Source organism: Ammodytes marinus (assembly GCF_949987685.1).
Source record: "Ammodytes marinus genome assembly, chromosome: 15".
NCBI classification, from domain to species: domain Eukaryota; kingdom Metazoa; phylum Chordata; class Actinopteri; order Uranoscopiformes; family Ammodytidae; genus Ammodytes; species Ammodytes marinus.
The window spans coordinates 9601041-9627421 of record NC_137219.1 but is presented as its reverse complement, the minus strand read 5'-3'; the positions used below and the strand labels follow the sequence as shown (position 1 = coordinate 9627421).

Below are 26381 nucleotides of genomic sequence, written 5' to 3'. Positions count from 1 at the left end.
AGAATCCTAGTCTGAATCAAAATACATATCCAATCGGAATCAGATTTTAAGTAGGCTACTGATCGCACTACTAATATTTTATATTTCAAATGTTTTGAATTTTAGTTGTGTCTACGGATTTTATCTAATATTTTATTTAAAGTAGCCTATGTATTACAGAATTCTGCTTTATTTTGTTTATTTGTTTATTTGACCCATTTCAATAAGTCAATAAGTTTATTTTACACAACACTTAAAAAATTTAAATAAACGTTTCCTTAATTTAGATTTATTTTACTGTAGGCTACATGTGTGTCTGCATCGTACTGTATAAGTCTGCATGTAGCGTAGTGAAAGGCTATTGTTACTCGTTCCATGCCCACGTTTGGAGAGCTAATACATTGTAATGCAATAAAAGCAGAGAAATAACAGAAATGTTAAAGATATAAGATATACTTTAATTATTAGTTTTGATGTGTAGATCTCCATGCAGCATCTCCAAGAGCACACTTGCAGTAATACAGTGTTGAAGTGTTACTAAAAATGGCCACGCGGTGGTAGCAAACACAAACCAGAGTGAACAAGGGTCCTTCGTGAAGGCGCATGCAGGGCGTGTCCAGGGCGTGTAGCTTATAGGTCCATGTTGCTGCTGCCATCTCCATACAGTATGTACACAGAACGCATTCTTAGAGCCCGCCTCTGACCGCACCTGATTGGGTACTGTTAGGGAACTCTCGTTCTGATTGGACAAAGTTACTTTCACTCAGCTCTGACAGACGCCACACTGCTAGCTGTTTCGAAAATGAAACTGGCTCGTTTTTGACTTCGAGAGGAGGCCAAAAGGAAACGAAAACAAGACGGTCAACAGACTAAATAAAGAAATCCCCGTGAATTCACAGTTCTAAGCTTACCACGAACCCAACGGCGAGGACTCCATGTGGTGGCATTTGAGAGGTAGGCTACATTTTTTGTGTGTGAGGGAGGCAGGCCCGTGCTGTCAAACCACGACAACAACAACACCTGAATTCTTCCTTACGTGTTGGCTTTATGCTCTTAAAACCTCTGCTATTTGTCATTTGTCTATTTTGTGTAGGTGTAACCCTGTGCTGTGCTGCATTTTGCTTCCGACTAAACAAATGGTCTAAAGCTCCGTCCTGCAGCAGCTGTATGTTGTGTTCCTAAATTTCTCTGAGGAGGACAGCTTTAAGTCACTCTCTCCTCTTTTTTTATACAGCAGGGTATGTTGAGTCAACACCTGGGCTGGAAAAGACGCACTGTTCTGCAATGAAGGTAAGCTACAGTCTGTAACAGATATTATCCATAACATAGCTTTGCGTGTGAGCGTGTGAGAGAGAGTTTCCCTAGTAAATATACAAATATACACCATTAGTCTTATTCCTCAGTATCTGAAGTGTGAGCTACATGTCAAAGAGGGTCCTTGGTTTATGGTGTAATGACTGCACAGTCATTATTACACTACAACAATTTGTTATTACAGTTGGGTAGAACTGAACTTTTACTCTAGATATTCATGCTGGGTGCCATTGTTTTGTCCTTATTGTATTGTTAGTACACCTTTTCAATCAATCATGGTTTTGAGTCAGAATCAGTATCAGTAGTACAATATGAATCTTTGGAGTCTGTGAACCCATGCTGGTATTATAATGTACCTTTTTTTTTATTTTAATGTTTATTTGACAGGGACAATATATACAACATTACCACAAAAAAATGGGAAAATGTGATGTGTATAAGATGTCTAGCTTCAGCTAATTTGCAGTCTTTGTCCCTGGACAAAGATATCAATCTATATATCTATACTACTGCCCTGTGTGTGGATCATTTAAGTTTCATTATGACTAGGTTTCAGTACTACAAGTTTTCTACACACCAATGCTATACTCTTTTCATTTTGTTTGAGACTGTATGACAACAAATGTGATCATCTGTGACATTGGGACTAAATATTTTCAATCACAGATTTACCACAGATTTGGGGCACCTTCACTATGTCTACTGTCTAAAAATGTACCCATGTGTGAAGATAGCTAAGTATCAGGGTTGCATTTTTGAAGAGACTGACTTTTAACCAAGGAATGCAGTTTATAATACAATAATCCAGCTCCAGGGTTCCCTCCCGTCAAAGCCAAAATACAATTTGTCTACAAAGATAAGGGGAAAAAGCAAAAATTACTTATAATACAAAGGCCTCCAAAATGAGGCAGATGTTGATGGTAATGTTTCAATGGAGGGCATAGCCTGTCCTACATGTTAACCATAATATAGGGTGTCATAATGAGTGAATTATTAACCTGCATATTGTGTGCTAGCCTTTATCGTTTTCTTCTTTTATGACTCTTTTGTTCCCTTTTCTGTCCTCTTCATGTTTACCTCTCACCTGTACATCCTTCTCTGTGTTCCATCCAGTCTGTAGCATTGAGCTCAGCTACCTGGTGGTGAGACAGAAGCCTCCGTCAATATGGCGCACTTTGACACAGAGTACCAGCGCCTGGAGGCATCCTACAGTGACTCTCCCCCCGGAGAAGAGAACCTGCTGATGCATGTACCTGAAGGAGCCAAATGTATGACATGCATTCACAGACTTATCACAAACTTATCACACACATTCCTTGTTTACACTGATATTGAACACTTGCAACAACACCATTTACTAATGTGTACTTTTTGTTTTGCAGCTCAATGGCACCACATAGAAAACCTGGACCTGTTTTTCCAGAGAATATCCTTCCGATTCCTGCGTCGCTTGAGTGTCAGCCTGTTACAGCAGCTCTTGATCACTCTTGAGCTTTTCCACCAAGTACAATACCATTGTGTTTTTTTAGTTTTTTTTACTTAGTTGGTTGACTTACTTTTGAACACCTGTTTACCAATTTGTCTGTTACTTATTTTCTATACAATATTTGTTTACTTACTTATTACTCTTTTACTTTTTTTTTATTTATTATGCCTTTTACTCTCTTGCACTTTCCCTTTCTTTGCTGTAACAATGTCAATTTCCCTGCTGTGGGATGAATAATGGAATGATTTATCTTATCTTTACGTGGTTCTGTCCTGATGTGTTGTGTTGCTTACCTCAGGTACTTTAACAATATTCCTTAACATCCATTACGTATATAATCTGCACCAGAAGAATGGATTCACCTGTATGCTGATGGGAGAGATCTTTGAGCTTGTGTAAGTATCCATTCTTGTCCATCACCAATTGTGACTTTGGGGGAATCTAGGGACTTTGTTTACAGCTTAGAGCTTTATATGCCCTATGAATACATTTGTCTTAAGGTCTTCTCCAATCTCACCTTGTCTCTTCATGTCTTGTTACAGTCAATTGCTGTTTGTGGTTGGCTTCACGGTCTTCCTCGCTAACTGTGTGGACTACGACATACTCTTTGCCAACAAGTTTGTAAATCACACTGATTCGTCTAAAGTCACCCTGCCCGATGCCTTCCTCCCAGTGGATGTCTGCAGTGCCCGGTGAGTCTGACACTGTATTTATTTATTGAAGTTAGAATAAAGCTGCAATTGATTGTGATTTCATAGCAAGTGTGTTGCAGAGGACAGGTTGATTGTTAAGATACAAAAGGGTAAACAATTAAACATTCAAGCAAACTGTTTACATTAGTAATGAATGTAAGTGATCACATCAAACTTTTATTTGACTTCCTTGTTGTTATTCCCCCTGTCGTATCTTTTGTTTTACGAACATAACTTGAAAGTGTGATATGTTGTGTTTGAGATAAGAATATTAGAATAGGATCTCCCACAAAGTCCGTGCCATTTTCCATGCTAAATTTTCTTTGGTGAAATAAGGTTCCTGTTGTCATTGATAAATCTGAATAGTGTCAGCAGTATTATTTACCCATGTCAACTCTTGTGTGTTTATATTTGCTCTACAGACTTATGTGCCAAAGCAATTGAACACGTACATTGTTGAATTATACAATATAATTTTTGTCTCCCCCAGTATTCGAGACAATGCATTTGTGATTTTCGTGATGATTATTTCTGGAGTGTTTTGGCTACATCGTCTGGTCAAATTCATCTACAACGTCTGCTGCTACTGGGAGATCCGATCCTTTTACATCAATGCACTCAAGATGACCATGGTGAGAAGGACAACATTATGTCAGGGAATGTTTTTTAAGAGGGGTATTTGTTTTGTTGGCATTACATCTATCTACAGTTTTTAAAGTCTATTCTAATCGCATATGATGAGTCATTGTAACCACTAGCCTTCACTAACCTGTTTTTTTTTTTTTTTTTTTTTCAGTCAGAACTCCCCTACGCAACATGGCAGGAGGTTCAGGCCAGGATAGTGGAGATCCAGAAGGAGCACCAGATCTGCATCCATAAAAAAGAGCTGTCGGAGCTTGACATTTACCATCGCATCCTCCGCTTCAAAAATTACATGGTACGTTCATTTACCACAAAATGTTCATAACATTATTTGTGTCTTCTGACACAGCTACTTGTGATCATAACGAAACTATGTGACCTCAAACCGAAAGTATTCTCCTTGTGCTTCTTTAGGTTGCCATGGTGAATAAATCACTCCTTCCTGTGCGATTTCATCTTCCTGTACTTGGGGACTTTGTGTTCTACACCCGGGGTCTCAAATACAACTTTGAGCTTATCTTCTTTTGGGGGCCAGGTATGTCCCTGTTTTTTTATCGATGCGATAGTATATGTATGTAATGTGCCTGCATAACTAACTATGATGTCATATTCAGGTCAAATGCAATGATATATATGCCTATTTGTCAAGGATAAGAATTACCATGGGGTAGTTATTTTTTTTGTTTTGTTTACCTCTTACCTAGTTTTTTTCTTTGTTGCTCTGTAGGCTCTTTGTTTGAGAACGAGTGGAGCCTGAAACCAGAGTACAAGAGAGGAGGTAACAAGCATGAGCTGGCAGACAGGCTTGCCTCCCGTATCCTGTGGATTGGGATCGCCAATCTGCTGCTGTGTCCAGTCATTCTGGTGTGGCAGATTCTCTACGCCTTTTTCAGTTACACAGAGGTTAGTGGTTCACAGGCAACACAAAAAAACATAATACAAAAACGTACAGCTGAAAGGGAAGCCATTACTACTGCAGAAGTTGGTATAAACCGGATTCTTAATGGAGCAGGATCAGTGGTTTGATGTCATACCGGAAATTAGGACAATGAAAAGATTGACTTATGGGTTAAGGTTGAGAGAAGATTAGTTTGCAAAGAAATGGCAGAAGTGGATAGTTTACCTAGAGAAAATATAAGGACACTGGCTCACATCTTGTGTACACATTTAAGTGGTAGGCAGCTACTGGGAATTGAATTATTTACTTATTTTAATTGTGTATTGTGTGGAATTGTCCGAAAGAATAATAAATAAATACATTTTTGTGGCTATCATCAGGTTCTCTCACAGGCTTTTTTTTCTTTTCTTTTTCTTTCTTCACTAATTAGTTTACACTCCAGTTAACTTTGATATATTGATGTGACTGTGTACATACAGTATGTGATATTAAGTAAAAAAATTAAAATACAATTTCCTCTGTTTGTTTTGCGTGCTTAGGTGATCAAGCGAGAGCCTGGTTCTCTTGGAGCGAGGTGCTGGTCTCTGTACGGCCGATGTTACCTACGTCACTTCAACGAGTTGGACCATGAGCTCATGTCGCGCCTCAGCAAAGGCTACAAGGTCTGCTTGTCTCTAGAGTGACCGATTATTATCTTTCCTTCAAATAAATGCACAGACCATGTCTGTTTTGTATCAATATCATGCTTTAAAATGCCTAGTTTGACACCTTTCTTCTTCCCTTTCTCTTCGTCTCCCTGTGTTCCGTTTTTATTCAGCCTGCATCCAAGTATATGAACTGCTTCCTGTCACCGCTGCTGACGGTGGTTGCCAAAAATGTAGCATTTTTTGCCGGGTCCCTCCTGGCCGTGCTCATCGCCCTGACTATCTATGATGAGGATGTTCTTGCTGTGGAACATGTTCTCACGTCGATCACTCTGCTCGGAGTGTGTATCACAGTCTGCAGGTAGGATTTACAGTAGTATCAGCCAGTTAATATGTCTGCTGTTTTCATTTCATCTAAATATTTTTTATAAAACTTACATGTAGTGATAAGGGTGGTATAGCCTGCATAAGCTAATCGTTGCAATTATATAATAGATCATTATTGATCACCCAAAATTGATTACTATCGTCATTATAATACTGGTATGAAATCAAACATTTGATACAAAAATAAAAGCATGAGTAATATAGGCACACATCTTCAACTACTTGCAAAACTAAGGTTGGTATCCGTAAGCTTTTAACATTGTGCGCCTTTAAACCTACCCAGAGTTGTAATCCCTTTAAAGCTCTCCAGCAGCTTATTCTGCTCTATAACTGATGAGTATAAGAGGGTTTTTTCCTTCTTTAAGTAGCTCTTGAGGTCTGTTAAATGCTCTTAATTGAAATTGAATTGAAAAGTTTGGGACCATCCACTGATTAACCTTTAAACATCCAAGACACTGAAGCATCCATCAGAAATTTCACAGGTAGACAGACACTGAACCATAGAATTGTATTTGTTTTTATTCTTTAATTACTGATTGTTTTAGAATGTTTTCAGTCTTGTAAACTTATCAAGCACACTTTACCTTTTGATTTTGAACCTCTCTCTCTCTCTCTCTCTCTCTCTCTCTCCCTTTTTCTCTTGATCCTTAGATCATTTATTCCTGATAAGCACATGGTGGTTTGCCCTGAGCAGCTGTTGCGTGTCATCCTGGCTCACATCCACTACATGCCTGACCACTGGCAGGGCAACGCACATAGATATGAGACCCGTGACCAGTTCTCCCAGCTCTTCCAGTACAAAGCAGTGAGTTATGTATATGAATAATACTTCAGCAAATATCAAAAATAATGGAAAGGGGATAAACTTGTTAAAACGGCCTGTGCCTTTTCCGTGGTAGACATCTAAACATGTCCTTACATAAAAACAGCTGGTTTAATTAATTAACATTAATGATGGTGATGATGAGCCATTTATATACTTACATTTCAGGGCTCTGCTTGGACATGGACATTGCTATGTAGATATAAAACTGCATTCAAGCCATCATTACACCTGCACTGCTTCTACTCTAAATGCCTGCTGTGAAAAAGACCTATATAGTCCAGGCAAAATAGCATTTTTCATAGAATAAATTGTAAAAGAATTTTTTTCAGCTCAGATCATTTCTATGAGGTGTCCAGAACAACATACTAAAAGTCCTAAGAAATCCTAGTTGGGGAAATATGTTTAATTCTCATCAATCCGAGATGTGTGCCAATAAGGCGAAACACCAATAAATCCCAATAGGGCTATTTTTTTCCTTTAGTCCTATCAAAATGAAACTTTACACAATGAAAGTATCCATGATAATTAAAAAATCTTTGAAAATGAATTTTAATATGCAAATTAGCTATACACTAGTCGTACATGCCCAAAATAAACCCAAATAGGCTTAATTTTTTCCTTTACTCCTACCACAATAAAACTTTACGTAGTAAAAGTATACTTGAAAAGTAACTTTTTTTGTATTACAAGTTTCTTTTTAAATGAATTTGAATATGCACATGAGCTCCACACTTATTGAATATCCAATCATCCTACTGCCAATGGGTGATGGCGATGCTGCTTTTAGACTGGCCTCTAACCTGAAAAACTGCCTGGCTTACCTGCCAGGGGTATAACAGGTGCCTCTCATGAATTAGATTACCCCTCCCCTAGCTAGTGTAATTTTTAACTTTTTTCAGTGCCATTCCCTTTCCTATGCCAAATAGACGAGATATAGAATCACAGCCTGAAATGGCATGGATAAAGAGGAGATTGTCACACACCGTGGGACCAAGTAACTCCTTTGTCTATTTTATGCACCATACAGTGCTGCTTGAAAGTATGTGATCAGGTGGGCCAAATTGAGTGATGAAATGGACCAATGTAATGAGAGATCTTTAGGGAAGAAATTGGGCGGCACTAGATAAAACACAGATAAAACCAGCCAGGTCAGTTTAGGCTCACCAAACTGAACCCATACAGGTCAGACTTGCCAAGCTTGTGTGCATTCAGATCAGCATGATGCAACAAGAGTACCAACAAGTCTGTGTCATCACCTTCTGAGACTGTGTCTTTTGTTCTGGCAGAGGCAATGGCAGTTTGGACAATGAGCACATCTGCATCGTGCTTTGCATGGTTTGTGAAACACCATTTTTTGTCTTACAAGTTTCTTTGAAAATGAATTTCTATATGCAAATGAGCTATACGCTAATCAAATATAGGCTACCCAAAATATATCCGCATAGGCTTAATTTGAACCTTTACTCCTACCACATTAAAACTTTACAAAGTGAAAGTCTACATGAAAAGTAAGACATTTGTATTAGAAGTTAACTTATAATGGTCAAGGCTTTCCAGAAGGGGTTGGTCGAACGTCAGAACAGGGGTCACATCATACTGCAGAGCTTGAGTTGCCACAAACCTCAATGTTGAGTATATGCAGGATTCATCACTGGGATCAAGATCAATCATTGGAAGGAATGTCACTGAAGCTCTCCCAGGGTGTTCATCTAGAAGATGCAGGATCTGCATCATACCATGATGGCCTTTGAGAGTGAAGGAGTAGGGATGTCTTCCACAAAACATCCAGCTGTGATGTTTTGTTATCTGCTGGCAACAGAGCCAGTGGCTGATACACAATAGGTTCACGTATAGGAGGAATCATAAAGTACTGAATGTGTATGTGACCAACCGCAGCAATATCTGCAGCAGTCACTTGGATCTTTAAAGGAAAAAATGAAGCCTATGCGGATATATTTTGGGTAGCCTATATTTGATTAGTGTATAGCTCATTTGCATATTAAAATTCATTTTCAAAGAAACTTGTAAGAGAAAAATGGTGTATCACAAACCATGCAAAGCACGATGCAGATGTGCTCATTGTCCAAATTGCCATTGCCTCTGCCAGAACAAAAGACACAGTCTCAGTAGGTGATGACACAGACTTGTTAGTACTCTTGTTGCATCATGCTGATCTGAATGCACAGGAGCTGTTTATGGCACAAGAACCAAAGAAAGCAACAAAAACAAGACGGATATGGTGCATAAAGTAGACAAAGGAGTTGCTTGGTCTCAAGGTGTGTGACAATCTCCTCTTTCTCCATGCCATTTCAGGCTGTGATTCTACAATTTGTCTATTTGGCATAGGAAAGGGAATGGCACTAGCCTGGAAATCCAGACCTGCCACTAGGCGCTGGCAAATTAAATGTGCTGCGCCTGTTGGTCTGAAGCTCATTAAATATGTCAAGAAATCCTGAGCTACGTTTCAATTGGTTCTATCTAATATGGGCGGCCCAGAGCCCTTTATATGGTACTCTGGGGAGGACATAACCGGATGGCGACAGTGACGTGCATGCGCCGTCGAAGCCGTGATAGTAAACATCAAAGATGGCTGCGGATATGTTGTTTGAGTTTGAGACGGCTTTGGCCTCAACCCTTTACGATTTGGAAGACGGCACTCAAATCTTTGATTAGCAAGTAAGAGGAATGTTCTGTTTTGCCGACCGACAACGGCAAATGTTAAATTTAACAGTTAACCCGCTGTTCGCTAAACGAACGGGGCTTAATACGTCGCATTGTTCATTGCTCTGATTGGTTGTAGTGCTATCAAATTGCGTGCAGTGGCATTTGAAGAGACAAATCTAATTCATGAGAGGCACCTGTTATACCCCTGGCAGGTAAGCCAGGCAGTTTTTCAGGTTAGAGGCCAGTCTAAAAGCAGCATTGCCATCACCCATTGGCAGTAGGATGATTGGATATTCAATAAGTGTGGAGCTCATGTGCATATTCAAATTCATTTAAAAAGAAACTTGTAATACAAAAAAAGTTACTTTTCAAGTATACTATTACTATGTAAAGTTGTATTGTTGTAGGAGTAAAGGAAAAAATAAGCCTATTTGGGTTTATTTTGGGCATGTACGACTAGTGTATAGCTCATTTGCATATTAAAATTCATTTTCAAAGAAACTTGTAATACAAAAAAATGTAATTATCATGGATACTTTCATTGTGTAAAGTTTCATTTTGATAGGACTAAAGGAAAAAAATAGCCCTATTGGGATTTATTGGTGTTTCGCCTTATTGGCACACATCTCGGATTGATGAGAATTAAACATATTTCCCCAACTAGGATTTCTTAGGACTTTTAGTATGTTGTTCTGGACACCTCATAGAAATTATCTGAGCTGAAAAAAATTATTTTACAATTTATTCTATTTTTGGCCCCAAAATGCCTTACTTTGCCTGGCCTAATAGTTTACAAACGTTCTCTGAATTTCTTTTTCTTATTGTTTTTCTAGTACACATTATCCGAGTACACATAGCGTATTTTCTATAAAGCCGAACTTTTCCCTCATTCTGTTATTTGCATTTATATATTTCACAGAGACCATTAAAACCACACAATTCTGTCTAGCACCCAAAGTGTACAGCGTTTAACATTTCCCTTCTGATGATCTCTAGGTGTTTATTCTAGAGGAGCTGATAAGTCCAGTGGTGACTCCCATCATCCTCATCTTCTGTCTGAGGAGGAAGTCCCTGGAGATCATTGATTTCTTCAGGAACTTCACTGTGGAGGTGGTCGGGGTTGGAGACACTTGTTCCTTTGCCCAGATGGACATCAGGCAGCATGGACACCCTGCGGTGAGGGGCTGCCACATTACGTGCAGCAACACAGACATGCACAGGAGAAGACACACTTGAAAATACCAACATAGAGTATCGATTTATAGACTGTGTGACGTGTCAGATTTATTCAGAAATGATTTACTAGTGACTGAGATAGTATGTGTGTAAACCTGTGGGTTGACACTCTCTCCCATATCTGTAGTGGATGTCCGCGGGAAAGACAGAGGCGTCCATCTACCAACAAGCAGAGGACGGGAAGACAGAGTTATCTCTGATGCACTTTGCCATCACCAATCCCCAGTGGCAGCCTCCTCAGGAGACCACACACTTCATCAGCCAACTGAAAGAACGAGTTCAAAGAGAGGCCACGGGGGCATCTTCGGACACGCACCCACTCTCACAGTCTGAGTCTGAGGTACAGTGGTTTAAGTGTAGTATCACAGAGGTCACAAGTTACATTTCACCACATCTTCAGAGATAAAACAGTTTTCACTCTTCCCGGTCTGGTTTTCTCTTGTAGCCGAGGAGCCTCGTTGCGAACCTCTTGGCCGGTCCCTCTACACTGGGCTCAGTTCATTTCGGCTCTTTGACCAATCCAGCTGGCATGAGCGATTGTGCATCCGCCTTACGCTCCCTTTCCCCAATCAGCAGCAGTCTTCACATGAGAGGCAGTTTGAATGCAGCTCACAGGGCGCCTATCAACACCTCAGCCACCAGCAAAGGAATGGCAGGTTCAGGGTAGGAAGACTCTCCTCCTGAATTATGCTTTTCTACGCAATTATTTTTCAGGCTACATCATTTTTATGTCCAAGATCAAATCTCTATGGAGCTATTTATTTTCTCATCTTTTTCTCCGTATTTCCTCCTCCTCTTTTTCTCCACCATTTTTGTTGCGTTCTCTCTTACTGTAGGACTGATGCCAGAACGGTGAGCTCAGGTAGCAGTATATGGGAGGGTCAACTCACCAGCCTGGTCCTGTCAGAGTACGCCTCCACTGAGATGAGCATCCATGCAGTTTACATGCACGAGGTAATTGTGTGTGAGCGTGTGTGGGAAGTCATCCGTGGGAGTCACAATCTGAATGCAGCGCAGTGTGTTCCCCACATGTGTTGTCTTATTCTAAATATATCACACATATCTTATCAATCTTGGCCCCTATTCATTCTTATTACTCCTATCCTTATTTTTTCCTTGCAGCTACACAAGCAGCAGTCCCGCGGTGAGCTGTCCCGTCACACATGGCACAGGCAGGAGAGCGACGAAAGCTGTGACAGCGTCCCGGATGAAGTGACAAGCCAACCTAACCCTCACTCCAAGTATTTCCCCCGCTCACACACTTTCCCCACCACAGTTCCCAGTCCCAGTACCATTCCCACTTCGGCCTCGGCCACCAGCAGTACCACCATGGGCCAGGAGGGGGCGGCATCACACAGCGGCACCCAGAGGCGCTACAGTGGACCTACCACAGGTACCCATCATATTATAGACTGAATACAATAAGTTACCTATCTGATTATCTCTCTATGTGGCATATGTTTCATGCCAAATTCATATATTATCACTCTTTTTAAGAACATTTTGATAAACTTGTTAGAACATCTTTGCACTACTTGTACAAATATTTATTTGTATGAGGAAAAACAAGTTGATAGAAAAAAAAATACATGGAATGAGTATTTAAGCAAGAGATCAGTTTATTGTATGCTAGGTGGTGTAGTATGTATAAAATATTCTGGTGTGACACTGCATATTTTGTCATTTGTTTAAGTCAACAGTAGCTATACAGAACACTGTTAATTGCTGTCACTTTTAAACCACACGTTTTATGTCCTTCTGTTTTCCAGACTCTGTTGGCGCTGGGGGGAAAATAGTGAGGTCTGCCCGTGTGCCCATGGGAGGGTGGGCAGAGGAGGGTCAGGCTGCATCACGACAGCATGGGCCTCTACCAGAGGAGACCTCAGAGGATGAAATGCCTCCTCACATACACAAGGTGAACACGGTTTGGCTGTAATGGTGATGCAATTTATTTTGCCTGTATGCACTGAAAGTAAATGGATGTTTTTCTCTCTTTCTGTCATTTCAGATAACATAACCACGCCATGTGAATACGTGTCAGTGTCCCAGGCTCCATAGAAAACTCACATTCTCGTCTTTAACATAACGTTTGTCCAGGATTATCTGTCTGATGGGACAAAGATGAAGGTGGACATGTGCAAGAGTGGGGTACCACAATCCCTGCAACCACTGAGACAAATGCCTCCATTCAAAGATACTATATCACTTACTGTAACTACGGTATATGCCTAAACAGGCAGAAAGGATATACGTCTGAATTTGTGTATCAGAAGAGGACCTAAATGATCAAGTTATTTCTAATTGCCATTGATACCAGATTACACTACACTATTTTTATTAACCCCCAAGAACACACAAAGTGCAGGTGCTGCAAAGTTAAAAGAAGACTTCAGCTAGAGGCGTCCTTGGCACTTTGTTGCAGAAGAAAATTACCAAACAATTTGCCCAAAAATGTAAGCTGAATAATCCACGTGTGCGATTTGTAAATCCTTTCACTAATCAGATGCTGCGAGAGGTGAAATTTTAAGAATGTATGTATCACTCTAACAATAACAACATTCACCAACATGTGCTAGAAAGAAAGCTGGAAACTACACTGTCTTTCATTGTGTGAATCTCTTGTACAAATAGTAGGTGGCTATGTATCCCTGTACCCTGTGCTTTGTATTTCAGCTTGCATTCTGCCTCTTTGCAAAAGAGATAGGGATTTCTTAATTTCTTTTTGCATTTATAAGATTACAAGGTTCATGTGAATTTTTTAAATGTTATGAAACTTTGTCTGGCTCTCATTGCACAGATAGACTCTTTTTTTTTTTTTTTTAAAGGTAATTGTACAGCGTAGCCCCACACATGCATTGTGAGAAAAAAATTGATCAGGTAATTTCACAGCAATCATTCACAATATTGCATTAATCAAATTTACACAACTATAAGGGCAATCTTTTGTGATGTGTGACGTGTATCCAAGCACCTTTGAGTCATATTTAACCCTGTTTTTATTGATTACAATTCTTTATTCTTAGACAGATTTTGCTAAAAGCAAACAAAGAGCTGTTTTAAGCATAAACAATTGACTTCTGTGCCATACGAAAAGTCATCAAGCACAAGTGCATGACTGGCATCCATATTCATCAAAAGAGTTGTAACACGAATACGAATAATATCCCATGATCTTTTTCCCACACATCCAGCATCACAGCATGACTTTCCTTGTTTCCCTGCCATAGGATTCAGTTCTGTAAGAGAAGAAAAATGCACTTTAACAAATTGTTAATGCAGAGGGTGTCACTTGTTTCCATTTGTATTTTCGTGTACATATATATATTTTAATTATTTTATTTATCAAAGGGATGTGCCATGATAATGATTGACGATTATGAATCAAGGTTGTGTTGTTTGTTGTGGTCCTGGATCCGGAAAAAAACGCGTTTCTGTCGGTTGCAAACCTTGATGGATGATGCGTTCAAGGATGCATTGATTCAGTGAGGTAACTTTAGAAGATTAAAAGTGATTTTGGTTTATTTTTGTTTTATAGATCCCGTAACCAACCATTTTGTACAGTTGTCAATCATTCCATTAAATACAATGCAATGAGTTTGTGTGCACTGAAAAGGTTACTAACTTATTGAATGTATATTTTGATGTCGCTTTCAGTTACTTTGATTTCAAGCGTTAGCCTCATGGAAATATAAAGAACGGTTAGCCTCTTAAGGCAAGCCCATAGCGGTCGGGCACTAGCCTTGCACCGCCCGCCTACCCACTTCAGCTCAATTTTCATTTCCCTTCTGTACAAATGAAATGAAAGTACGATGGTCTGGTAGGACCAGGCTAGTCGGTCACATTAGCTTTCACTGTTTGTGTGCCGTTAGCCTGTGTTAGCATATGGCTAGTTTATTATTTTTGGGGTGGCTAGCTGGCTTTAGCTGCAAACGGAATACTGTAACCTTATAAACTCCAAAAGAAACCCATTTCTAATTATAACAATCACAATGAATAGCTTAGTTGTAAGTTACATTTTTTAAATAACTCTCAACTTTTAGTCTGTCAGAGCCCGGATAGCTCAGTCGGTAGAGCATCAGACTTTTAATCTGAGGGTCCAGGGTTCAAGTCCCTGTTCGGGCGTCGGAATTTTTAGTTTTGTCCAGGTGCTAATTGCTCAGATGACCTTTTAATTTATATGCTGTAACTTTGACCTGACGGTACCTGAAAGCAGCATTGTTCGTTTATGGTTTACGTTATATTAGCGGCTAGCCATAGCCTAATGCTTTTGGTCAAGTTGCTATGACTTGGATGAGCAATGATGAACGTTTGAATTCATCCCACAATATTACATCCAACTGAGTAACCGTACATTTTTAGGTTATATGTCATTCTTTCGACATTATGAGGATATTGAAGTTTGCATCTAGCTAGCGTAGCAGAGAAAAAAGTTCAGTTAAAGTTTGTCATGCAATAACATGGTGATGGTGCAGTAGGGCCTAGTGTCCCTTGTGTCTATCTAATGGAAAAGCACATGTTTACATTTTTATTTTAAGTCTTTATTGAACATGGTTAAAAAAAATAATACAAACAAAAATAAAACGATTGAGCAGTAAAAAAGGAAATAAATAAATTAAAAACAAACAAATGGGATCCTCAGGATCTAAGCAACAAATACATAACTCAAATAACATAGTTCATGTTCAAAAGGGATAGGAAGAAGTTAAGAAAAACTTTTCTGGTCCTACCCCCTCTTATTTTTTATAATTGTTTACAAAAAAATATATATATTCAGTTTGAATCAGTCAGTGTCTATGATGTTTGGCTCGTGGGTTAAACAAATCAAAACTTTTCGACAAAACAATAACAAAATAAAATAATGGAACAGATGAACGAAAACCATCAAATTGAAAACAGAAATTAATGTTTGATTTCTGAAGAGTTTTTTTAGTTTTGATATTGTTGTAAAACATTTTTAGCTCATCATTGCAGTTGTTCCACAGACTTACAGCCTTTGTCGTAATACAGTGTAGTTTTGTATTGGTTCTTATAGATGGTTTCTTGAATATACAGGTTCCTCTTAACCTCTTGTATTTGCTCTCTCTCAGTTGGAACAACTCCTGGATGCCATGAGGCAATTGGTGATTATTTGCTTTAAACATTATTTGAACAGTTTTATAGTCAATCAAATCTAGAAAGGGTTAAGTGTTTTTAGTTCAACAAATAATGGATTTGTTGGTTCTCTGTAAGCGGTTTTATATATAATTCGTATAGCTCTTTTTTGAAGGATGAAGATCGGATGTATATTTGTTTTGTATGTGTTTCCCCATATCTCCACACAGTAGGTCATGTAAGGAAGTATGAAGGAGCAGTACAATGTATACAGGGATGTTGAACACGTCCTGTAAAAACATAGCCTACACACTTGAATAACTTGTTTAGCACAAATGTATAAAATCCCTCTATTTAATAATAATAATAATATATTCAATGTATATAGCCTAGCGCTTTAGCACATAGCCTATAGGTATGGGCTTTTAGCATTGAGTGGTGGGAGTGTAAAAAAAGTGGCTGTAACAGGTTCTCCCCCTACTTGTCATGATGGGACAGATAACTTACCTTAGATAATTAGAGGAGCACACATGTTGCATCATCATTAATTCCACAATGTCTGAAATGGAAACATTTTAAAATGTCAATACGGTAGGCTATATGACAGGGAGTCTTAAATTATTAATCTTAAACTCGACGTCATTGAAAATGAGGGCCACCCTTCAATTGGTCTCTCGAGGATAAATAAAAGTTAAATGAAAAATGAAAATAAGATATCTCTATTTGCTGCTCTGTTGCATACCTTATTTGATGCTGCCTGTTCTTGGGGCATTGTAGAGCTGAGGTGGGGGAAGGGTGGGGAAGAAATGTGACTTTTGCTGTCTCGTGAAAGACTGGAGATAGAGATGGTAGTCCAATCACGTCTCGCCATCTCCAGGATTCTCCAGAATTGCCCGACCAATCACCGTGCCCCGTGCCCAGGATTTCAGCTCACCCCCGTCCAATAGCAGGTCGGCTTCTCCACGATTCCCCTCGTGATTTCTGTCGACAGAACTCCGCTAAGGTGAAGTCGCCACTATAATTTTATGTCATTAAAACTTGCTACACACCTAAGGTTTGGCCCTCTGATGCATGAAACAGGCCGGCCCGCGCCAGAAGAAGTGGCATGAGCTTTATCTTGCCACTTAAGGTAAACTTACTTGAACAAAGTAATATGTGAACATCGATCATTAAAATAAATCAAGTCATTATATGTCACAATGTAATGATTTACTGTCAGACAATATTAGGCTACAGATTGAGAAATGTCCACTACAGCGAAGGGGACAAATGTCTCTATTTCGGTGGTCTGCAGTTGCGTAGGCCTATAGGCTAACTGTGGTTTCCATATAAAGAAGGTACAAGACAAAATATACAAAATGTTAGCTTTTATTGTATTCACTCTGACATCTTTTTCTTTCTTCTGTGAACCTATAGCCCTCCAGCTCGATCCATGTGTCCTCTTCAGCGACATCACAAGGACCTGTTGTGACACCTGGGCCCACTTTGCCTTGGCACCGGTAAATAAGTAGGCCTGGGCCTAGTGATTTACTGATACTCATATGTATTAAATAGAAAGTACAAAGCGAAATTGGGGGAATGTGTCACCCTTCTGGCATGATAGAAAGTTTCCTAAATGTATGCTTGCTATTACTATATTATGTTGTATTCTGAAATTAATTTTCTTTTCTGTGAACCCGTAGCCTTGCAGCTCACTTCCTGTGTCCTCTTCAGTGTTCATCAGGAACCTGCTGTGGCATCTGGGCCGACAGTGTCGCCACGCAAGCGTCCTCTTACCTTGGCATCGGTAATAAAGAATAGTGTTTTACCTAAACCATCGGCGTCGGCAGACCCTTTTCACCGGGGCACATGCCCCGTTGTGGATCTGCGGTGCCTGGGTATGCCTGGGGCACTGATTTTTTAATTAATTAATTAATTTATATATACCTTTAATTTTTTTGTATTTAAGTCTGACTCATCTGGCAATCTACAGAATGCATGCTTGCATTTTTTTCTTCTTAAAATAGGCCTATATGCATGGTGCCCCCCTCATTGGCCGGCCGCTGCAATGAAATGTACGTGACGAATGCACACACTGAGGAGAGAATCATTCTCCTTGATATCGACTTTTTGAACCTGTCCAGCACAGCGTCAGCGACCATTCACTCCGGCCGGCGTGAAGTGAAGTAAACAGTAAGCGTTACATTTTTATCCTCTGGAAGCATAGAATGTCTAACAAATGTGTATGCCTTTCATCAAATAAGGTGAAGGGGCGTCTCTGAAGTGGTGTTATTAGCTAATGTGGTCACGTCTGTCGTTATGCTATAGTAGCCAGACAGTTCGCTAATATATTAAACTGTAGCGATAACTGTTTAAGCTGGACCTGTTGATCGGAGAAAGATCACAAATGTCGGGTTCACACTACATGCCATCTTATGGTGTTTCTCGATTCTTTACGTTCGTGTTTTCAGGGGGTGATGATCCCGTGATGGGGTATCCAAGTTGTCTTGTCAGCTTAGTTAGCTAGCTATCGGCATACTGTATACGACATCTTCTCAAGTTGCCTGGAACCAATGGCACCGATGTTATAGTAGCGCAATTTATAACAGAATACAACACTCGGAGGTGGAAGCTGTTTTGTACGCTGTTGCTTTTAAAAATAGCCCAGTGCATGCTTAAATAAGCAGGCTGGCTTAAGCAGCTCAAGCACACGTTGGTCTCAAAGTTGAAAATGAATGATTCTGAAATTATTCTCATTCTGGTGTTTTCTGCTCGAGTAGGTATACAGACAAAAGCACAGACATTAAGGGGGCATGATGACATACAGGTGGTTACTTTCAAGACAGTAGAAACATAATGTAGAAAAACAAAACAATTGATAGGTATCATTCATAGCATGCATATAGACGAATGTCCTGTTTTTACTATTCGTTTTTTTGGTGTGTCAGGTATGTAGAGAGTTATGGAAGAAGTATGTTGTACTAGTAGGCTATGTTATTTTATGATCTTTTGCTGGCATTGAATTATTTGTTATCTCAGTGACCGGAACTAGATATAACAGCCTACTGTATTAGTTATGATTTTGATCTTAATTCAACTCAAACAACATTGTTCTTGTAGATGGACATCAGAAAGTTATTCGCTCGGAGCAGGGATAAAGCAGCAAGGAGAAATGAGAGAGGTACGCTAGGTAACAAGGCAATGCAAACCACTTTTAGGTAATAACCCAGTTGAGTTGACCACTGGTCACTAGCCCAAGCCTAACAGTTACATATCTGTCCAGACAAAGAGGAGCAGCAGAGTGCCGGAGGAGGTGACGGAGGAGTTGAAGGAAAAGGTGAAGGAGAGAGGGATGTTGATGAGCACGAGCAGAGGTGATATGACTATTACTTTCATATTAATTAGGAATAACTGCAAACAGGTTATACACAAGTAACTTTACATATGCATATATAAAAATCTAGATAGTGAAAATGCAGACAGGAGACTGTAATATGTTCTTGTTGCTTCAAGACTCAGTGCAGCAGAGTGCAGAGGAGGAGAGGAGCAGATTGAAGGGACGCAGGTAGAGTTGGCATTGAGAGATGACACTGACAGGTGAGACTCAGCTTAGATTTGATTAATTTTATTTGAACTTTTAATGGTTATCTGAGGTAACTATTGATCATATGATTTTTTGTATGTTGCACCAGACAGGAGAATCAGAGGAGAATGAGCTGGTTGAGGCAGGGGAAATGCAGAGAGAGAAGGAAGGACAACAGGAGACAGACAGGCCTGAGAGATCACACCCCAGATATGAGACTGAGAAAACAGTTGCCACAGTGGCAGAGAACATTAGACTGGGGGCAAGAGAAAAAAGCAGTGTCCACAATGTTGAGGGACATACAAGTGATCTTGGGGGAAAGGAGTCTGGCCCAAACCAAGTTAAGTTGTCAAAATATCCCCAGCACAACTTTGGTGCCAAGAATCGATCCTTTAACGCCAACTGGTTTGAAAGCTTTACATGGCTGGAATATTCCAAGTCTGAAGATGCAGCCTTTTGTTTTCCCTGTAGAATATTTAATTGCCCAAATTTTTTTTAGCTCGCTCGCATTTTTTTTTTGGTGCCCTATTGTGCCCCTGTATGGTATTGGGTGAGCTGACGCCCCTGACCTAAACTAATATAGGCCTACATTGGATGAAATATTTACACATAGGCATACAATCAGAAGTGCAAATAAATCCTTTTAAGATATTTTTTTGGCCTTTTTTTATGCTTTTATTGATAGTGTAGAGACAGAGTTGAAATGGGGCAGAGAGGAGAGTGACATGCAGAGAACGACCGCGGGCTGGAATCGAACCCGGGTCCGCTGATGGCCGAGGCCCATGGGGGGGACGCCCTACCAACTGAGCTAAGGGCGCCCCGCAAATAAATTCTTTTAAGCCTATCTCATTTACCTGAAATCGTCTTTTGGAGTCCCATTCTTTGTCAAAGTCAAATACTTTGTGTAGCCTACACCTGTGTGTTGGAATCCAACTAAGCCATGGGACATGGGACACACCACCACTCACTGGCACTGTTTCATGAATTGCAGAAGTTTAGGCTCCTTCAGAAATCTCCTGCTCTGCTTCCATATGTTCTGAGATAATTTTATTTAGGGTAACTTCAAAGTAACACAAAACATTACAATTTAAGTCTCGGTTTGAATAAATGTAATGTGCATGGTGGTTGACCCAGTTTTGTGACACACTTCATTGTAGTCCTTATTGGTTTTTCTATTGCCATAGAAACTCCTCAGCCAGTGAAGTAATTAGCCTCGTTTGAGTAGGAGCCGTCTGGCTCAGACCTGCGCAATTATGACGCGCGTCTTGCTGAGCGCACAGCATTTTTGCAGCATTTTTGCTGTGCGCTCAGGAAGACGCGCGTCATAATTGCGAGGGTTCAAACGAGGCTAGTCTGTAGGCTACATTCGCTTTCAAAACGTAGATGTGAGCGGAGTTTTGTATTAGCCTGTTGTGATTGGCTAGAAGAGCCGTCAATCCACAAATTGGCGAGTTAAAACAGCGATTTCATTGGTCAACTACACTTCAGAATTCAATGTTGTACACGGTGGGCGGCGGTTTGTAATATTTTCAAGCGACGCACGCTCCATTGGCTGAGACCATGGAACGTGATGATTTGATTGGTCCGTTTGTTCAGGAAAACCCGATAAGGGCGGAGTGGAGTGACTTGGCGGCCATATTGAATATTATCTGTTGACAGTTGTGTCTGAGGGAAGCCTCAAAGATTTTGTTTTAGTTAACTTTTTTTTCTACAAGTGAATATCTGTTGTTCATTTCGGGTGAATATGAACCTTTAAGAGTTGTATTTAAACCCCAGAGATGGACGAAGATGAACGGCAGAGGAAACTAGATGCTGGCAGAGCTAAGGTTTGTTGCTAACATTTAATGCACGCTAATACTAAATGCTAGCAATCAACGCTAGCTGACTCTTTTGTCATAGCTTTGTGTTGTCCCGTGCTAAGTATTCACCCACCTCCAAAACTATTGTATGTTTTGTTTTGTCGTTACTTAGACAATATTTGCCCGTTAATTTGCAGGCCTTCATAACCGTTTATTGATTTGCCGCGCATATTCCGCGGGTCAATCATTAGCTGAGATTGTACACAGCTAAAGATAACAATAACATTTATGGAGTTGGTTATATCGGCTAATGAATTGATTCACTTAGTATACACGTGAAGTTGAGCAGAAGCAGCAAGTTGCACTCATTTACAAATGTGTTTCTTACCTGTAAAATGTATTTACTTTGAATATTTGAAGATGTTGCCTTTTGAGCTGCGCATGGTGCAGTTTTTTTTATAAAACGTTTTCTCTAGTTAGTTATTGCCTAGGGTTGCATTTAGGATTTTTTATTTATTTTGCAAACCAATATACAAGCGCATTTAGCAACAGCTATTACAACGTTCATGAACATAGAGACATAAACAGGTACAGCTGTAAACGTGTCAATAATACAGGGGGTTCGGCAAAGCATCTAAAACAAATAATTTACTTATTCAGAATACCAATGTTAGTAGTGTTATGCTGGCCGGTCTTAATACTGCTCCAATTAGCTACCCAGAGCTGTATACACGGTTAGTATCTACAGTATGTGAGAGTGAAAAGAGCTGACAAGTCTATGGTCTTAAGCTTCTCGGTTTTCACAACTGTGAAAATTGCTACTGTGGAGATGCAATAATAGAAGCAAGCTGCTGTTTATACTTAAATGGGCCTTATTAGTAATGGGCCAGTAAACCTGTTTGATGACCTTCCCTTCATTGAGAACCAGGTCATTTTTTGGTAATGCTTGATTTGAAACTAGGTCACCTGCACAAGGAAAGCTTCTTGAATGACATTTCTCAGATGGTGTAGTTCACCTCCAGCTCATTCAAAAGATGGGGATGGTGCATTAGTAAAATACATAACACTTAGGAAATAACAACTGAACTACTGGTATTCCTTATGACAGAAATCCTCCAACATGCCACGAGGCCAGTCGGTAAGTAAGAAACTGGTTACTGGCTCACACATTTGTCATGGGTTGTGGGTTTGTGGACATTATTTCTTTGTGATTTTTAGTTTTTTTCTTCTTTCTCTTTGGTGGGCAATCAGGGCTTTCTCCTCCGGCTTTTTTTATGATATAATTACTGTCAGCTTTCCCACTGCTCTCAAAGGAATTACTTTCAATATGAACCATCAAGACTTAAAGAAAGACAATCTGTTTATATATTCATTTCAACGGGTACTATTGCAACACACCTTGCGTACCATGTTATGCTGGTTGCAGGCCATCAGGTGGTGCAGTGAGCCCATGAGATTTAGTAAGGTTGAATATATTGTACTTGCATCTCACATGAATGGTGTTGCCATGGTAATGCAGTGCTGTCAGTTGCCTTTACAGTATGTGGTGCAAACAATAAGATCTGATTTATTTGCCACACTGAAAGTATGGCACGTAAGCGTGTACAAATTCACAAAGACATACGCAAAACAAATCCAATTGCATCTTGGTGTTGACCTATTGTTGAGGGGAACACAATAGCTGCATTCAGGACTCCAGTAACATATGATGTGGCCACAACAAGCCCACCAATCAGACTCTCAGGAATGTGGAAGCGACCTTGGGCAAAAACGCAGCTCATCTGGCTAATGTGTCTTTTTTTTCTGAGATGTTTTATGCGTTGTGGCAGGCGGAGTCGGGGAACAGGATGAGGGATGGAAGGAGAAGGACACAAAGGTTGAGGCTCTAAAGTGATAAAGAGTAGGAAAGCAGATGAATGATGAGAGGTGTGAAGAGATTTAAGTGTGGTGGGGTTGATGCAATAATTGTTTTAAGCAAAGTGGTAACCTGGCTTTAGGAGTCAAAGGGGCAAGATTGTACGGTGGTGAATGTATCTTTTGGTGCTGAATGGGAGTATAAAGCAAATCTCAAGTGTGGTTTTGTAACTAGACGTGTAACATGTCATCTGAATCCACATTTGGCACACATATTGTTGTCAGGTACGTGACTCATTGGTGATCACACAAAGCAACAAGTAGCTCTCCCAGGGCCATGTAATCTCAAATGAATTGAGCATGCACACAGTCGGAGGACGCTGCTCACTACACAGAGCTCTGTCTCCTCCTCTCCAATGCATCTCCCAGCCTCCACCCTCCTTCCTTAGTCTAGACACAAGCCATCCTCTTCTATCCAGAGTTTGTGGATCCCTCTGCACTGTACATTCGCTGTGGAAGCGCTGTGAGTTTAAGGATGAAACTGTTGGCACAGTAGGTGTGTGCTTTTGCCTACCAGACTGCAGGATCTTCTGCTGGACAGTACACAGCAACTTCCCTGATGAAGGACGAATTGACAGGTCCAACTAACAATCGGCAAGAAAGGAAGTGGATGATTGACTTGTCAGTTATTGATGGAGGGCTTCATGATGGTCCCTGTCACAATGTGAACTGCAGTAATCTGATGTAAGCTGCTTAAAGAAGAGAGACAGGCAGAGAGAGAGAGGCTGTGATAAAGAGAGGAGTGGATTGTCTGAGGTGGATGTGTCACAGCGGAATATGATTGGGGTTCATATTTTTAACTGTGAATTAACTTATCAGGGTTGGATTCTTATTGTTTTTTTTTTTTTATCTCTCTTTCCGTCTTTCCACGGATTTCAGAGAGGACTCAGTGATGCTCCGAAAAGCTTTATTCAACCAGTTTGCCTGTCTCTTGACTTTGACTTTCCTACATGCTGAAAAGTGACTGAGATGATGGATTTGTTCTTTTTTTTTTTTCTTGCCCTGTGCCGTTTCTGGTCTGCCGAGAGGTTGTCCAAATGTGTGCCACTAAAAATCTGCACTTCTCATGGGTTTGATTCAGCTGTCTGGAGATTTGAGAATATTAAGCATCACCTCATTTTGAACTTGGATACCTTCTAGGGCAATGGGTGTATTCTGGGTGTGAGATTGGGATTTCTTCTTGCTTCACACTGGTCTATTTTTTGTTGCACAACTCTGACTCATCAAAATAAGAGCTACCAATTCCTTTCTGCCGGGGGGCACTATTAACAACTTGCAGTGTTTACACTTTGCGTTATGATTTTAAGAATTACATTTTGATTACTTTTTTTTTCAACTGGAGATAAATCTGGACTCTAGTTCTCTGTTAGCCTTGACCCTTGGGCTTTACCATGCTGATAGTGTGGTGGTGCTCCTTGGTCCTGACCTATGTGTCCGTCTACCTCTCGCTATCCTTCCTGCGCAGCTTGCTAGCTTCCGACAGAAGCGGGCGAAAAACAACGGTGCGGGGGCGCCGAAAAAGACGCAGAAGAGGAAGGGCCCGAATGTCGCGCAAAATGACGGCGCGGCAGAAGGAGGTCGCATAGAACCAGCGCCTTCTTCAGCCAATGAGACGGGGCGGGACAACAAGACCAACCATGAGGTAACCCTACTGATCGCATGGAGCATCAGTCATGCATCAATGATAGATACAGATGACACTGATGAAATCTGAATTGTGTGTATATATACCATAAGACTTTTTGTTTAATTAAAACAACATTTTACTATTTATTTGCATGACTCACGATCACTGAGCGTTATTCACGGGTCACACTACCTGACCTGAAGTAATTGTTTGCTTTGTACGCTGTGACAAGTGGTCCGTGCCCCATGCTCTGTAAACATACATTAAACAAAAATGGGTCACTAACCATCATGTTGCCTGTAGGGCAGTTGTCATAGCAACATGGCTTGGATTAACTGTGGCATTACTTGCTGCCTTTTTTTTTAAAGGGAAAGTTTACCCGCTTGAATATAAAGCTATAAAAAATGTTTTAGGAACCCGAGAAATCGGAGGTTAAGCAGAACCTACGGCAGAAGGATCAGCCCCCCGCCCTGGAGCCAAGCACATCCCCTGTGGAAGATATTGGAGAAACAGAATTGGTTGCACTCACTGGAAAAGAGCAGCTCAAGGTATATACAGTCAATTGTTACTACTCAATTGCTTTACTAAGGATGTGTGTGTGTGTATGTATATATATATATATATATATATTATTATATATATATTATTATATATATATATATTATTATTATATATTATCTTTTTTTTTCAAGGGTAGGATGTTTTTTTTTTATAGTGCCTATTGAAGCATCTGAAAGACTAAACTGGCCATTGGCATGACCCAATATAACTTGCAAAAGGGGGGATGGGTGTAATGTCATGAATGCATATTTATAACCTAACTAAGCTCTGAATTCACACAGGAAGCTCTGAAACTATTCTATAAATCAGTGTTTTTGTTCACATGCCATGTCAGGTTGTCAAGTTTTGTATGGTCCAATGGAATAATGTATCGTCATCATGCTTGTATTTCATTTCTTTTTTTACCCATAAAACATCGGAAATCTTTCAATATTATTGTTCTGTGTGTGGTTTAAGAGGTTTTGTGACTGTATGCTTCATCACCAACCCATGGGGAATGGAACTGTATACCTTTCTGCATGGCTGAACTGATCTGAAAATACAGCCTAATTATGTTATTCAGTGAGGGGTTAAAAAACCTCCAAGAGGTTTGTGTGCTATGTAGTCTTTGGTTATTTCTGCCTTTTGGTTTGCCATTCAAATTAGTTTTGATTAGTTTATTTTGTTATTAAATATAGTAGAAATACATCTATTTCAAACCTTAGGAACATAATGCTATTCATAATTGTGTTTGTCTGTGCTGTAACATGTTTTACCCATATTTCTGTTCCACTTGCAGCAGTTGCAGCAGGCTGTGGAGAAGCGTAATGAGATCATTGCGAGGCTCAGCTCCAACCTACAGGAGGCCCTGGCCAGTAGAGACCAGGTACAGTTGGAGGCACAGTCCCTGGCTGGACAAATCCAGGCACTACAGAGACAGCTCCAGCAGGTAACTCACACTGAATCCCAAGCTAAATATTTTGCAGCACTTCAGGATTATTGTGGCCTATTTAAAAAAAATAAAAAAAACACACACTTTTCACTATTCATATGCAGAGCGACTGAAGTTGCATATTCTCT

General features: G+C 40.1%; 2 protein-coding genes across 4 annotated transcripts in view; both read left to right on the top strand.

Moving 5' to 3' along the window:
- The first annotated feature begins 785 nt into the window (after window positions 1-785).
- On the top strand, window positions 786-14349 carry atg9a (ATG9 autophagy related 9 homolog A). 2 transcript variants are annotated; one of them, XM_080042896.1, is made up of 20 exons: window positions 786-933; window positions 1217-1269; window positions 2407-2561; window positions 2676-2719; window positions 3110-3174; window positions 3322-3471; window positions 3962-4103; window positions 4268-4408; window positions 4528-4648; window positions 4841-5016; window positions 5551-5673; window positions 5829-6016; window positions 6694-6847; window positions 10529-10708; window positions 10896-11108; window positions 11214-11431; window positions 11605-11722; window positions 11891-12161; window positions 12538-12683; window positions 12777-14349. In XM_080042896.1, the coding sequence occupies exons 3-20, from the start codon at window positions 2459-2461 to the stop codon at window positions 12783-12785; spliced, it is 2562 nt and encodes an 853-aa protein (XP_079899022.1). In that variant the 5' UTR covers window positions 786-933; window positions 1217-1269; window positions 2407-2458; the 3' UTR covers window positions 12786-14349. The 2 variants fall into 2 exon arrangements, with proteins under 2 accessions (XP_079899022.1, XP_079899021.1); XM_080042895.1 differs by having other exon boundaries at window positions 1214-1269.
- Window positions 14350-21091: 6742 nt separating this feature from the next.
- pcnt (pericentrin) overlaps window positions 21092-26381 on the top strand; it is a 37282-nt gene continuing 31992 nt past the window's right edge. Inside the window, exons 1-5 of one of the 2 annotated variants that reach the window (XM_080042608.1) lie at window positions 21092-21247; window positions 22329-22358; window positions 24600-24776; window positions 25175-25309; window positions 26101-26250. In XM_080042608.1, the coding sequence (XP_079898734.1) occupies window positions 21200-21247; window positions 22329-22358; window positions 24600-24776; window positions 25175-25309; window positions 26101-26250 (540 nt within the window). In that variant the 5' untranslated portion in view covers window positions 21092-21199. The remainder of the gene's footprint in view (window positions 21248-22328; window positions 22359-24599; window positions 24777-25174; window positions 25310-26100; window positions 26251-26381) is intronic. The other variant, XM_080042609.1, reaches the window with a different exon arrangement.

Coding starts and splice junctions, on each gene's coding strand:
- atg9a (XM_080042896.1), top strand. CDS start 2,459: ATGGCGCACTTTGACACAGAGTACCAGCGCCTGGAGGCATCCTACAGT. Junction 4,104..4,267: donor ATGCACTCAAGATGACCATG/GTGAGAAGGACA, acceptor TTTTTTTTTCAG/TCAGAACTCCCCTACGCAAC. Junction 11,109..11,213: donor TCTCACAGTCTGAGTCTGAG/GTACAGTGGTTT, acceptor TTTCTCTTGTAG/CCGAGGAGCCTCGTTGCGAA.